This window comes from Aphis gossypii, chromosome 1 (assembly GCF_020184175.1).
Source record: "Aphis gossypii isolate Hap1 chromosome 1, ASM2018417v2, whole genome shotgun sequence".
NCBI classification, from domain to species: domain Eukaryota; kingdom Metazoa; phylum Arthropoda; class Insecta; order Hemiptera; family Aphididae; genus Aphis; species Aphis gossypii.
This window is the reverse complement of record NC_065530.1, coordinates 48,314,363-48,330,088: the sequence shown is the minus strand read 5'-3', so window position 1 is coordinate 48,330,088 and position 15,726 is coordinate 48,314,363. Positions and strand designations below refer to the sequence as shown.

At 25.3% G+C, this 15,726-nt stretch overlaps 2 protein-coding genes across 2 annotated transcripts; one reads left to right on the top strand and one right to left on the bottom strand.

Annotated features, from left to right (window-relative positions):
* Positions 1-367: 367 nt before the first annotated feature.
* LOC114131378 (protein ecdysoneless) lies at positions 368-5,905 on the bottom strand. The gene is made up of 12 exons (XM_027996570.2): positions 5,294-5,905; positions 5,018-5,135; positions 4,877-4,964; positions 4,641-4,801; positions 4,417-4,575; positions 4,177-4,339; positions 3,642-3,767; positions 2,774-3,147; positions 2,405-2,607; positions 2,242-2,328; positions 1,482-1,600; positions 368-1,415 (listed from the first exon to the last, which is right to left on the bottom strand). Exons 1-12 carry the CDS (start codon positions 5,538-5,540, stop codon positions 1,206-1,208), a joined length of 2,055 nt encoding a protein of 684 aa, XP_027852371.1. The 5' UTR covers positions 5,541-5,905; the 3' UTR covers positions 368-1,205.
* A 3,387-nt stretch (positions 5,906-9,292) lies between these two features.
* On the top strand, positions 9,293-14,368 carry LOC114131382 (deoxynucleotidyltransferase terminal-interacting protein 1). The gene is made up of 8 exons (XM_027996574.2): positions 9,293-9,632; positions 9,730-9,930; positions 9,993-10,205; positions 10,287-10,472; positions 10,570-10,748; positions 11,928-12,075; positions 12,180-12,261; positions 13,600-14,368. The coding sequence occupies exons 1-8, from the start codon at positions 9,462-9,464 to the stop codon at positions 13,800-13,802; spliced, it is 1,383 nt and encodes a 460-aa protein (XP_027852375.1). The 5' UTR covers positions 9,293-9,461; the 3' UTR covers positions 13,803-14,368.
* The last annotated feature ends 1,358 nt before the right edge of the window (positions 14,369-15,726 follow it).

Genomic DNA, 15,726 nt, shown 5'->3' with positions numbered 1-15,726 from the left:
TGTTTGTAAATTTTTTTTTTGAAAATTATTAGTGTATTTACTTATTTGTACTATTCCAATATATTATTTGGTTTTTTTGAAATGAAAACCAATATTTTTTTTTAATTTCTGCTACCTATTTTTTTATGTTAATGAAATCATAAAAAAAAACCATATAATTTTTTATAAATTGAATTTTTGATTTCTCAAAGTAAATACCCATGTACTAAGTGCTCAGAGTTTGAAGTTTACAGTAAAGATTAGTAGAATAATATACATATCATAATAGGCTGGTGAATAGGTGTATCATAAATTAATAAGTAAACAAAAAGAATCAATAAGATCATAAGGTTATTTTTTTAGATACAGAATAAATTGGAGTATCATATAAAATTAGTTTAAGATTTTATTTATACATAATATGACATAATAAATCACGACTAGAGTAAATAAACATTATCATGGTTTTTAAAAGATAGTAATTACTATGGTTGGGATTTTATAGCATTTGCATATTTCTTATGAGTAGCTTGAAAAATAGCAGAGTAAACTAAAAATGTGTTTCATTATACAGAGAACTCAAATTAAAAATTTTATTTTGCTTATTTTTGCATATTTTGTGGTTTTTTAATTTATAATGGTATTTTACCTGTCTTTTGAATCGAAATCGGTCTTATTTTATGAAATTATATTTCACCAAAACGTGGTTTTAGATTTTTGTCTATCAGATTATCAAGTAAATTGTAAATGTACAAATTAAGTAAACAGGCCGATTATGCTACAACACTGTGCAATTACAGCGATAATATTAAATAGATTATAGGTATAATATACTATTACGAAGATTTCAAATCAGATATTTGAATTTAATTTTTGTTATCTGCTTATTTTGTTGGGACTTTTTTGTCGATTTCTACTGGTAAGTTTTCCTTTTTTTGCATGTTTTCAGTGCATATTTAGCAATATTTAAGATCATATTATAGTGCATATTTATGCAATTTTAAGTGCTATAAAAACCAACCCTGGTAATTATTTATATGACGTCAAAAAGTTGAATTTTTTGTAATTCAAAATTTTATTATAATGAAACGTTTACCTAAATTAAAAGATATAAAATATGTGGAATTATTTTATTTGTAATAACTATATAGTAAATTATAAATATATATAAAAAAAATTGTATATTTAAAGATAAGAATGTGAATTGTACTTTAAAATTTAAAAAATTATTTGGAAGAATCTTTGCCTAGATTCAGACCAGCTGGCCCTAAAAGGTTGCCAGCAGGTCCTGGTAAACCAAGCTGTTCTTGATATGATTTGAGAATGTGTTGAAAAGCGTTCACGTCTATGTCAACAGGTTCAAAATCTTCCACGTCAGAGAAATTATCTTCTTCACTGTCTTGACATTGGACATTAGGGTCTATTCTAACAGTTTTCTGCAAGAAAAAAAAAATGATAATTTAAAAAAAAATATTTTTCTAGACACAAAATGAATTACATACTTTTTGTTTATTATTGTCACTTGTAGGTTTTTTTACAAAACTACTCCCTAAAGATGTAGATGCAAGTTCTTTATCCATTTGAGCCATATAACTAGCTATGCTAGGATCAGCCTGACTTCCTAAACAAATATTGTGAAAAAAACAGTTCAATAATTTGTAAGTAATATTATTCAAAAGAATACATTATACCTATATTATTCTTATATCATAAATATACAAGCATAACATAGGATATTTGTGTTCAGCAAAATACATTTTGTATTATTAATTTTAACACAACTGAGACTGATTTATTAAAAAATTTAAAGTTAATATCTTGGATATCTTGAGGACTTTAATGACAAAAATTGATATTAGTATTGATTACAAATATTATAATATTTATAACCAATGATATTGGTCAATATGCTAATATATAAATAATTCAATAATTGTACTTACTGTACTTACTAAATATTGTATATTTATTTTAAATAATATTTTACTTATTAGTCAATAGTCTTACAATAGTACTTTTAATACCTAGTGTAAGAATGTAACATTAACATCTTAATAAAATTTGAAGCATCTTTTTTAATTATTTTGAATATTTTGACTATCCATTACATATTTACATAGAGAGATTTATAAATAAGTCTCATTTGTAAATGAAATTTATTATTATAATTCAATTAAAATGTATGATTATTAAGTATTTTAATGGCATAGCAAATATCTATAAATAAAATATGTTTGGGACCAATAACTAATAACTAATTACCTGTCATCATGTCATCACAATCGCTACCATATGAATCCATGTCAGAACTGTTTGACTCATCCCAATTGTCATCAGGAATTTTAAAATCTAAAAAACATTAACATTTATAAAAAAAAAATATTATAATTTATAATTTAATTTAATTTAATTTATTAAATTATACCTAAAATACTTCTGAGTGCAGCTTCATATTTTTCAGGTTCAAAATTCACACTACTTTTTTTATTTTTATTTTTTTTGTATCTAACAGCTACCGCATCTTTATCATCGTTTGATGGTCGCATTACGTCTGGTCCACAAACTAGTAAGTTGGAAAGTTTATCATCATTAGGTTTATCTTCGTCATCGGAATCATCAGAATCATCACTGTTAAATTGATTAAATCATCAATTAAACAAATTTTTATAAGTCTCAAAGTTGAAATATTACAAATGTAAGTTAAAATATATACTATTAATTGCTAAAAATTAAGCAGTAAGATAATGCTAGTATTCAATAATGAAAATTTTACTTCATTATAATTTACACTTGCCTAAGATGATTTTTAGAAAAATCTGCTCCATTTATATCAGATGCTTGATTCAAAAAACTTCTAATCTTATCAGTAAAAGATGAAGCAAAATCTGATGCTGAAGATTGCTCAGAATTTTTCAACCCAAACTTTTGTTCGAGAATACGATCTAAATCAGATGGTGATACATCTAACCACTTTTCATCATCAGCTGGTTTTAGATCTAAAGTACTACTTTTTAGCTGTACTAATTCTTGTTCAGTAATACCATCTAAAATATTTTTAATTCTTTGACTAATTGATGGAGATGATAAATATTCATCTACATTTGATAGGTAATATTGCTTAGCTTGATCTTCTAATACTTTATACCCATTTGAACCTTCATATAAATTCTGTGATAAACAAAGCAATGAATATAATTTTATAATTTTTTGATTTTATAATGTACCTGATAAACATAAAACAGTAATATTTAAGTTATATTTATCGATAAAATATTTGTATGTATATCTAAAAAATTGTATTCAAGTAAAAGTAATCTATCCAAAAATAGTCAGTTTTTTTTTTGGAAAATAACAAATTATTATTTCATTTATATTGTATTTTAGATTCTGAGCTGAACAATATTCTTTTATTTAATTGTTATCCAATAAGTAAGTTTTACAAAATAATTTATGCAAACAAATATGTTTGTTAAGCCTGATATCTTTTAAGATAAAATTATTGTAAATGTTTTATACATATAACTTATAAGGAAGTATCTTAGAATCAATGAACAAATAATTTTATAATAAGGAACTACTAAATAATTGATAATTAAAAACATAAATATTGATAAATTTCTTGTATAAATTAAAAAATCCAGTAAATTAAAATTAATTATTACTTTAAAATATCCTTTATCTGCTAACGAAGATTTGTAATGATGCCAACGTTTGTCATAGGTCAAATCCACAGGTGTATCTGTGACAGTTGATTTTGCTTGACTAACTAATATTTCAAATCCACAAGCCTTAATAAAAAATAATCATATAATTATACATAAATATAACACAATTTTATTAAGTTTAAATAAATTCAATGTTATATATATTTTATACTATGCATTAATGTATTATTAATAACACTCAAACTAATAAAAAGCTACAGTATAGATATTATAAGACCTGAAATTTGTTTATTTATAGATTAACAAAAAAATATTTTTATTTATTTTGTCTTAATTTATAAAAAAATGAATAAAATATAAACAAATTTTACTATTTGCATTGTTTCTTAATACCAGGAAAAATAACTTTGGTATTGATATTTATAGTAAAAATTTAGTTTTTAAATATAATATGAAATACCTAACAAAAACGTGTTCAAATTTTCCAACAAAATTATATTATTTAAGTAAAAATAAAATATATCATACTTACTATTCTTACTCCTGTAATTTGTGCTTTATAGAGAGAGTCTGATGGGTCAACTAAATCCCAACCAGTTCTCTTTTCAGGAACGCATTTTTGTTTTATAAGCATAGCATACAAACATTTGGTCATGGTCACAGCGCACATTACTCTATCTTTAGGAGGAAAATGTCTAAAAACAAAATAAATATGTCAATTATTAATAATTGCTACCAATATTAATTATGAATATAACACAAAATTAATTACTTCATTGTTTGACATGCTTTAATGTCCAACATATCTCTATGACAAAATGCTAATACGGCTGGTGCTATTAAACTAGGTTGGTGTTTTAATAAATAGGCTACACCTACAGGTAAATAAGCATGACAACAATGGAGATTTTCTTTAATTTTACCAGGATACCTGCAAGTTAAAAAAAAAAATGTCTATTATTTGAAGTGTATTTAATTTAATTCGTATACTTTTACCCATGCAAACGCGATGATATTGCAGAGTTGACTTCTGGTGAAGCTACAGTGGCAGTAGGATACTTAGTGATCTGTTCCAATGCTTGTGAAACAGTAATTGATTTTCTACTATTTGCACTAACCAATGGGATAATATGAACATCACCTTCACTTATGTAGACCTTTTAAAACAATTAAAAATAAATATAAATAACACCATGTATGTTTTATCATAAATAATAATTAAAGAAAACTACCCTCTGATCGCAGTTGTCGGGATTTGCCCAATTTGGTAAACACTCTGCAGCCTCTATCAATAGAAATTCCCCATCCGAATCTATGACACTAAACATCAAAATGTAAAATATTTAATTAACAACCAATTAAAATGCACATACCGAGCAATCAGTTCAGGATATTCCTTTGTAATCTCTTTCAGCAAGTATACAATGAACCATTCGTCTTCAATATTATCACCATAGTGAGTTACACCATACAGATGTGGCGGTAATACTTCTAGAAAACAGTAAAAGCAAACATGTCTCAAAACCATTGTACAATCACATAATAGCTAGATATTTTATCTATTTAGTGGGTTGTCCGAGGGGTAAAAAATGTGGGTATGTACTAATGGAAAAATATTAGGCAAATTAAGTTGTAATATTATGTATTACCATCTGAAGTATCGGAGAATGACTGTCGCAGTTCCGCTGATGGACAAAACCGAGGTATCAAATTGAACTTGTCCTTATGCCATATATACTCTTCGGACAGCCGGTCAACCAACTCCAATGCCTTAGTGTTCAAATGGTTAATGTGTTTCACCAGTTCTTCGGCATCCTCTTCGCTATTGTCCGATCGGACGAACAGAAAATACTCGACATAATCTTCATACCTCACCGTTGTTACTGCACTGTCCATTTGGAATCGATAAGGGGTGTGATGTGGAAAATTAAAATTTTTCCTAAAGGATCGTTGTCTTTTTTAATTTAAATTTTTAAACTTTAACACGAAATCGCAGAGACCAATGAAGACTTGTGAATTCAGACTAAAACTAAACTATAGTACACACACAAGCGCCAATGATAATGTTGATAATAATTGATAATAGGGGAAAATGCAAATTGGGTAATATTGATAATAATATGTACAATGTATTATATATCTAAATATCTCGTCTTTCAGTCTTTGTATAACATATTAAGTAGCGCACTGCAGCTCTTTTTGGACCTATGGTGTAGTACCTACTGCAATGACTAGAGCTCGAATTTTAAAGCATAATAATCAACACGAACAAAGCACACGATTGTTTTAAAAAACCAAAAAAGAAATATATTTATTTTAAAAAAAAGAAAAAAAAATCATGACCAAAAATTAACAAGAAATCATGAATTAGTTATAAAAATTAATGAAACATTTTGAAAAATTAATTTAAATTAAAAATAAAATAACTACCATGTATTTCCAATTATTTTCAGTTGTGAAACTGACTAGGTACCTATTGTCCGACAGAATATTTTTATACGTAGAAAACGGGCTCTCTACATCCACACATCCACTGAAGACTGAAGTAGTGAAGTGATCGATGCATACCTACTTCATAGATACAAGAGGTTTCAAATTACAATACTACCTAAATCTTAAAATTTGTAATGATCGATATCGATGTTGTAGTCATACTGACCGTATAGGTACTGCAGGCTATACCTATGTAGATCGATAATCTATGAATAAAATATAATAAATATAATATTAAAATATGTATAAAAATACAATATACATATATAAAAAATATATTATTAAATATAATAAATAATAAACAAGTCGATAACGAAAACAATAATAATCCAATATCCACATTCTGGGTTTTTACATTTCTTATTATTATTTTTTTTTTTTTTCATGTTATTACAATAGCATAATAAACTCATAAAAAAAGTATAGCTGAAATAATTGAAAAAAAACAATAAAAAAAAAACAAAAAAAAAACATTTACAGGAAAAAAGCAAAAATAAATTGATTTATTTGGAATCAAAATGAAGTGAAACGAATTAATGTATAAAAATTAGATTTCTATCATTACTAATGACTAATGAGTAATGAATAATGAATAATGATTAATGACTTAAAAGAACGTTTATTTCTCCAAAAACAGAAAAATAAATATATTTATTTAAATTTATCTAAACATTTCTAGTAAACTATCTGCAGCGACAGATTTACCCCATAATCAACCTAGATACCTTGCATAGTTGCATGTCGTATTTTGGCATCGACACAAGAAGTTCTTAATTGTTATCTAAAATTTAAGTTTTTTTTTTTAAGTTTACTTTTGGATAAAGTAGAGACTTTTGAACTTTCGAAGTAGTTATTATTAATACATTTCTTAAATTTATCAGTTAAAGTATCAACCGAGAGTCTAATAGAAAAATGTAAGTACTAGAGAGTAGGCACAGTGTAGTAAAATACTAAAATATAATATTTAATACAGGTACTAATTTTTGAAAACATTTTATTTATATATTTCAAATATTAATTTTAAAATAGTTTATCTAATAACTAATAATTATTGAAATATTGAATATATTAATATAAGTAAAACTAACTAACTATTTTTATAGCTCTATTAGTTAGAGACATCATTTTTTTTTTTTTTTTTTATTTTTTACAAAATAATTCTATGGAAATTAAAAATATACGTTTGTGGAATGTAAACTGGTCGTTAGTGCTACACCATGAATAAACAAATACATATTAATTAAATTGAAAGTGAAATGTTGATTTTATTATTATGTTATAAAAAAAATAAGCGTCATTCACTGAACACGACGTAGTCTACTAAATACGATAAAAATGTATAAAGTTGAACGTAATAGACTTGGACTAATATTATACCTATAGTAATATTGTATGTACTTACTACGCCATTCGTATAAATAAATGTTTAGGAAGTGTCTAATATCTAAGTAATGTTGCAATGATAATGGTTTAAAATGTAAATTGAAAAATAGAATTAAGATAATAATATTTTATTCGCATAGGATATATATATAGCAAGGCGAATGGAAGAAAATAGTTAAATAATATTTATGATTTAGCCTCGGATTTAACTTAGGTGTGTAATTTTGGATATCTAGTCAAATTTGCATGACCTTACTATTTATAAAGAAAAATATTAGTGAATTTTGTTGGTATCTTAAACAATTATATACTCATATGATGGTCAAACTGCAGTCTCTTTATCTCAGAACTATTTTTCGTAAATAATGATGTATGACTGAATATAAATTTAATACATCCATATCCATTACAGGCTACAGCGTTACAAATAGCCAATAGGTACTTACTAATATTTATAATCAATGATTACATTTATAAAAGTATTACCTACATCAGTGATTTACTAAATATGATGAACTGACAAGGTTAAAGATTTACTAAGACTTCTAAAAACTCACTATAAGTAGGTACAGCAGAAGCAAGTTTTTTGGTCTTGTTTTCGGTTGTATATTCTTCTTATTCAAACTAATCTCCAATAATTGTACCTATATAAAATTACAAACAAATTTTCCGAAGAAAACTTACAATACTATACTTACTTACTTAAATTTTTGTTGTGTTATTCTATTTTTTCTCTTTTCTTTGTTTAGTGAACCCATCTGTTCATACATATCATTTAACATATAAGCAAGCACATTGGTAATATACCAATATTATATTTACCTAGGTAGTCTAATTAATTTAATTATTATTGTATTATAATTATGTCCTAATGTCCTATATTACCATGCGTTGGTCAATAGAACAATAAGACACATTTAAATAAATTATAGTAAATTTGTTATGTAGATAAAATATGTGTGTACTATGTAGTACAACACTGAGTAAATACCTACAAGAAAATAAAAAAAAAAAATGTATGCAATTATTAAAAAAATAAATATTTCATTCATATGAAAATGTATAAAAAATAATATAATAGCAACAACATATAAATTAATAACTACCTATGATATTAACAATACAATTTACAAAAGCTAATTATAACAATAAACTAAAAATTAAAATAAATAATCACAAGAGATACCTACCTAATATTATAAAACTAAAGAGTTAAATTTCCCACTAAAAATTACTCGTTTTTGATTGGTTTCTAATATTACTGGTCATGTGCATTAATTGATAGTTATTTCGATATTATTAACAATAATCGTAAATCGTGAAGTAGCTATGAACACTTGTCTTCCTTGATAAAATTGAATTTAATAAGACCAGAGATGAATACTACATGCTTCTGCTATTTCTATTTAATATCAATGATAGTAGGCCGTTTTGAATTGTGCTGTTATTGCTGCTAATAATTTTTTTAACAAAATAAAATAAGCAATAAGTAATAATAACTATCGATCATTTTTGATTTGACTGTGGAAGGTTTATAAGAGTTTTTAAAAACGTTACTATAAAATGTACTGTAACGAAGCAAAATAATTAATATAGTATATTATCTGTTATGTTAATAAAAAAAAAGTGGATAAAAATGTATAAAATCTTATTAAAACTTAAAAGCATTATCCATTATCGATGATTTATGAATTAGAAATACCTACTATCGATTTTATTTTATTTTTCGATTTTAACCAGTTACCCACAACCCACGAAAACATTGATAAAAATAATATCATTACTACATAACACTGTTGTAAAATATTAGATGCTCTTTAGGTCTCAATTTCGATTTCTTATGCTTGGTATACGACGTTTGTCAAAATATTGTCGAATTGATGATTTGTTTTTAGATTAAACGCGTTTTAACGGTCTTGCACACTCCGTTGTTGTTATAAAATGGTTGTCCATAAAATCCCCATAAAACATTTAAACGATGATCAGCAAATGCAACAAATGGTGACCCAACAGCCGACAAATTTTCACAGGTCGTCAAAGCCTGTACCTCTTGTTCGACAAGCTCCAGTATTTGATTTGGAAGTGATAACCAGCGAAAATTTTGTCCCATGGGTAAGGTGTTAAATGGTTTTGTAGGGCAATTTAACAGATTTGACTAATTTTGTGTACTAATTAGGTCTAATTCATGAGTTTTTTTTTTATGTTGTAGAAAAGTACGTTCAATATGCGCCAAGTGACACTTGCTAATATAATCGATGTAGCTAATGGCAACGATAAAGCTACTACTAAAGCGGCAAAGATGCGTGCAAAGAATTTAGTAAACGCTGCAAAATCTTTAGATCTATTGCGACAAAATTTACAAAATTCCATTAATAAAGATATTGATAACGTTATTAAAAAATATTTGACTGTAAGTATTGATTATTTATTTATTGATTATTATAATAATGCTCATGAAAATAATTTTTTCAGTCATATTTTGGCTTGGCTATTGATAATGTGAAAAATAATTTGGGTTCAAATTGTGTCACCGAAGATCATGTGAGAGAAGTATGTCGTACAATGTTAGATGAGGCAAAGTTAATGTATTCAAATCCACCGTTGTCAGGCAGTAATTCTCCATTTAATACTGCACAAACTACAGACATGTTGATTGAATCACGGTTTGCAAAACAACATTCCAAAGTAATTAAATAATTTATATTTAGTTAAGTCAACATTTAATAATACAATAATGATACTCAATAATATAATTTTTATTTGCAGAACAGATCTCTACTGAAACGTAAAGAGCCACCGGTTCAAGAGACCGAAAACAATCTTTCTCCTACTATTGAACAAACAACATCTCAGACACCATTGGTAAAATTTCATAGATTTCAGTCCACTTGGGATCCAGTGAAAATTCATTCTCAAACATTATTTGTATTGGCTACTAGAGCTGCTAACAAGGTACATATTATTATTATTATTATTTTTATTAATATGTAGTATTTGTGCTGTTTAATATAAGCATTAAGTAATCTAAGTAATTTGTATCCTTTTTCAGAGAGGAGGCCGTATGGGCAATAAACATCCTGAACTATTTCAATATACCATTGATATGGAAGATCGTGATTGGCTTATGAAGCAAAAAATGTTTGTCTTACCACCTCCTACATCTGTAAATGCAACTTCAATACTATTATTGGATGATGTGCAATCAATATTAAGCACTGTGAATCAGAAGTAATAATTTTTATTTTTATTTGGATATGTTTAATAATAGTGAATACAGTTATTATTTTATTATGAAATAAATTTTGATATACCTATCAAAATAAATAAAATTAAATAAATACTTATTAATATACTATTAATTAAAATTTTCAAAAAGTTTCTTCTTAATTCTTATGAAAAACTTGGAGACTCATTGAAATAATTTCTGTTTTTATTTAAATTCTATCTTAAATAAATTTATGACTGTTCAATAGAAAAAAGTTTTTGTTAAGTGGACTTCACTTTATTGACATGTTGTCTCTGTTTTACAAACATACAATATACTAAATTTATGTTCAGTAGTTTCAATTTTATACAGCTAGATTTAATAATACAGTGAATTGCCCTATTATAAAATTTAAAGGTACCTATCTGTATTTATTAATAACTTTTTACAATATTTTAATTTCGAAACAAGTTATGAGTATCTAAAATATTACAATTTAAAAATTATCATATCTTGTTTATAAATTAAAATATCATTAAAAAATGGATGATATTCTAACATGTATTATATTGTTAAAGTTAATAAAATTGGAATTGCTTAACACAATTTTGCTATGTTGTACGATTGTAAGACAAAGACAATGTCAATAAGTCTGCCTCTTACCATGAGTCTGGTTTCAATCCTATTATTTTCCTCAATGTTTTCCATATGTGTCTGGTTCAACTTAATTGTTGCTCTTTGTGACACCTTCTATGCTATGTTCTCTATAATATACTTATTTTAATTCTTTATTGTTGTTTAAACTAGAACATATTGGTTGATAGAAGTTTTTCTTTTAACATTTGATAATTCTTTGCCTTTCATAAATCTTTACTGTAAGAAACTCAAAATATTTCACTTCTTCAAATATATACTCGTTTTGCTCTGTTCTGTTGACTGTATAATATTATCATTTACATTTATTTACTTTGTTTTTTTTTATGCTCAATTTCTTTACCTTTATGTAGCAGTACTTATGTAGTCTTCATTAGATTTTCTTGAGTTTCAGCCATTATAACTATATCTACTTACACTAATGACCTATCCTACTAATACACTATAATACTATATACCTACATAATACAAACTTTTACATTTTTGTAATTTTATTTCAAATGTTTAAAATATTTACTAGGTATTTTAATGATCATATTTATTTTCAGAAATAATCCTCATGAACTCAAAGGTTTTGAATTACCAGAGTTTATTTTGAACAAAGTAAGATCCACAATGATTCTCAATAAACCTCCAGAAATGCAGTCTCCTCAACAAATTATTATCACTGAAAATGGCGAAATTGAAGAGCAACCTGTATGAGAATAAATTTTATCTATATTATATAATATTAATTATGATTATTGATTAATGATTAATGATAAATGCATATACTTATTTAACATGTGATTATTTTGTAGGTGTGCAGTATAACTTTGAATGAAAATACAAATTCTTCAATTACTCAATCTCATTCAGAATCTAGTAGTATCATCATCTCAGGTATTATTATTTTACAATTTCATATTATGTAGCATACATTGTTAGTTGCTAATAAATACCTCAGAAAAAATTTCAAGAAAAATAACCAAAAAATAAATGGCAGATCTCAAACGGCTTACATTTATTGTTTGCTTGTTTCCAAACGGCTCCTATCAAAAAATGTTAACACAACAAAAAAATTCCTAAACGACTCCCACAAAAAAATAAAATAAAAATAAAATTAAAGCTGTCTTGTCAATACACCACATTTTTTTTTTAAAAAAAATAGGAATTCATTAAGAGCATCATTGAGTGAAATAACATGTATGGATTATATAAAAAAATTATCCAATGTATGATTTTTTTTTTATATTTCTATTTAAAAATGCATTTTTTTCATTTTTTTAACACTAAAATTTTAAATTTAATATTATTTTAATAAAAAATTTACAACAATATATGGTTTTTTTATATAATTTTTATAATTTATGTAGTTTACACCAACACATGTTTAACCAAACCTCTTTTAAACAGTTTTAAGTCTGTATGAAATAAAAATGAATTTGTAAATTTGTGTTGTAAAAAACTGAAGAGGTTTGGAAATTTACCTGTTTGTAAAATCATTTTTATCGGGAGTGGTTTGAAAATTAAATGAATGGGTTACGTCTTACGTCCGAAATATTTACACCCTGTTAAAAAAAAAACTAAATGGCCACCTTAGTGACATACAATCATGCTGTAATAATATACTGTATCATATATTTTTATAAATACAGTTATAAAGTATACTTTATTTTTATTAACTTAATATTTATAGTTTCTAAAGTTGGTTTTGCAGTCCATTTTTTCTCCACTCTTTTATATTACCTGCTAGTGTCTTTACCTCAATGAAACTTTATGGTCCTACCTTGGATATGATTTGTTTAATAAAATATTTTTTTCATCTTTCTTGTCATCAATTTTTCCTACTATCATTCTAAAAATTAGTTCATGCGTATGTACCACATGTATCCATCATCTTACATTAATTGTTTTGAATATATTTTTGTTTTTCTGTTGTTTTATCCAATCATTCATGATGTATATTTTTCATTGCTATTCTTTTACTCCACCTCAAAGTTTTTAATTAAATTTCACTTTATTTAATATCCAAATGTTGCATTTTTGTAATGTTATACTATAAATATATTGTCTTTCACACCATCGAATTGTAGTTAATTGTAACAGTTATGTAAGATGCTATTTTAGTATGATAAATTTATAAAATTATAATTTATGGTATAAATTATAATTTTGTAGAAAATATTAGTATAAAATTTAATTGTTTCAAATATGTTATTTTATGTTTGTAATAATTAGGGACATCGACGACACTTGCTGAAGCGTTAAATATGCTTGAATATGGTGAAAGATTACAACAGCACAATGAAATTCCACATTCATCGCCAAACAATAATACAGGATTGGCAACCACACATTCCACACTTACCGCACTTTTAGCTGCTGAAAACAATTTCATGCCTAATAGCAGTCAATCTAATAATTCACAGTTTGGAATGTAATATTTGTTTTGTTAAAAAAACAATTTTTTAGACTTTCAATGTTTATTCTAGTCTTCTTTAGTCTAGTCATATGTTTTTATTATTAAATATTTTCCTTTATTATATAGTTATATAATAAATTGATTTTAACCTAATCAATTAGATTATGCAGAATTGTGTGAAACTGTGTTATTATGTGATTATTGTTTTTTTATGTGTTTAGAATGTTTAGATATGTTGTCATTATTATTATTTAAATTATGATCTTTATTTATTTTTTGGAAATTAGTGTTTAATAGTGTTTTAATTATATTATATAAGTTAGGTATCTTCCTTAGTGACTAATATCAATCTATAATAGTGTTAAAAAGTTATCTACAGTGTTGTGTAAACAATTTAAAAAATGTGAGAAATATTGAATGATTAAGAAATACTTTTGTCTTAAAAATATTTAGCAAATTCTTATCATTGAGGTATCTTTATCGACTATCAATTTAAATATTTTAAATATAATATTTGTAGTGGAAAAAACGATTTTGTTGAGTGATTAAATGCACATATTTAAAGAAATTGTATTCTTTATTTGTTGACCCATTTGTGTAGTATTTTAAATTAAATAAAAGATTTGTACCTACATCGCCATTAAGATATGTAAAATTTTTTAAAAGTTGATTTAGTTTTGATAAAATGAATATTAAAAACCAAGGGAAGTCCTGTTGTATAGTAAGTTTCAAGTTTACCTACGTCATTGAGCAAGTCACTTTTATTGACACGTTAAATTTGAATAAGAATGATTTTGAACGGAGACAAAGTTCCTCATTGTGAAAAGTTTAAATGAATACAAACCTATTTATCAAAAAAAAAAAAAAAAACGATAAAAATCCATCATCCACCCCCATAAACAATTAAATAGTAAATAATAGAATGTAAGAAGACAAATTAATCAAATAATTTGTGGCACAAATTTTTGCACATTTTTATTAATAAAGTAAATAGTTTTATCATTCTTAATAATTGGAGAAAAATGGACAGTAATAGAAAACGTTTAAGTTTTGGTGAAATATGGATTTACCCATGTATCGCATAGAGTATTATTACTCTATGATCTATTGATGCATTTATAACTATAATGTAATTTAATCGACAATATAGAATTATAAAAATAATTAACATGTGATACCTACAGGGGGGTACAATTTATGAACTTCAATCAGAGTAATAATAATACTAATAAATTTCATTTTGAATTTTTCGATTACTTTTTGTAATATTGCAGGTATTTTTCATCAGGCACGTAGGCAGGAGGGGGTGTTACGGGTGTAGTAACACCCCCCCCCCACAGTCGTGTATACTTAATATGTTTTATCAAGATAAAGATGCATCATAAGCACGATTTATCTTAAATCGATGTATGATATAATATGATATGTATGACAAATTTAAATATACGTAAAGTAATCAATTTTGTATGTCTAATTTTATCAATTCATTTTAAATAACAACCCTCCCCCTAGAAATTTCTAGCTACGAGCCTGATTTCCATTAATTGGAAGAAAATCAAGACTTTTTTTATGATTCATATAATATAAATGAATGTATTTATTATATAAAATGAATTTTAAAAATAATTTGAATTAAGTATAAATCTAGATACCTACTATTACCTACTTGATAAAATATTTGATTACTTATTTCAAACATAACGAAATAAATATCAATAAAATGTTTTGTAAAAATAAAATTATACAGGGTGCTAGATTCCCATTATTTTTGCTGTATTTTATAAATTAGTGTTAACATTTTTGAATCGAAAAATTAATTTAAAAAAGTAATGTTTATACATTGGTGTTATTATGACTTTAAATTGTTAACGTTATTATTTAATAATTTTAAAATCATCAACTTTCGTTCTTTAGTTATGAATTCATCAGTATTTCATACGAAA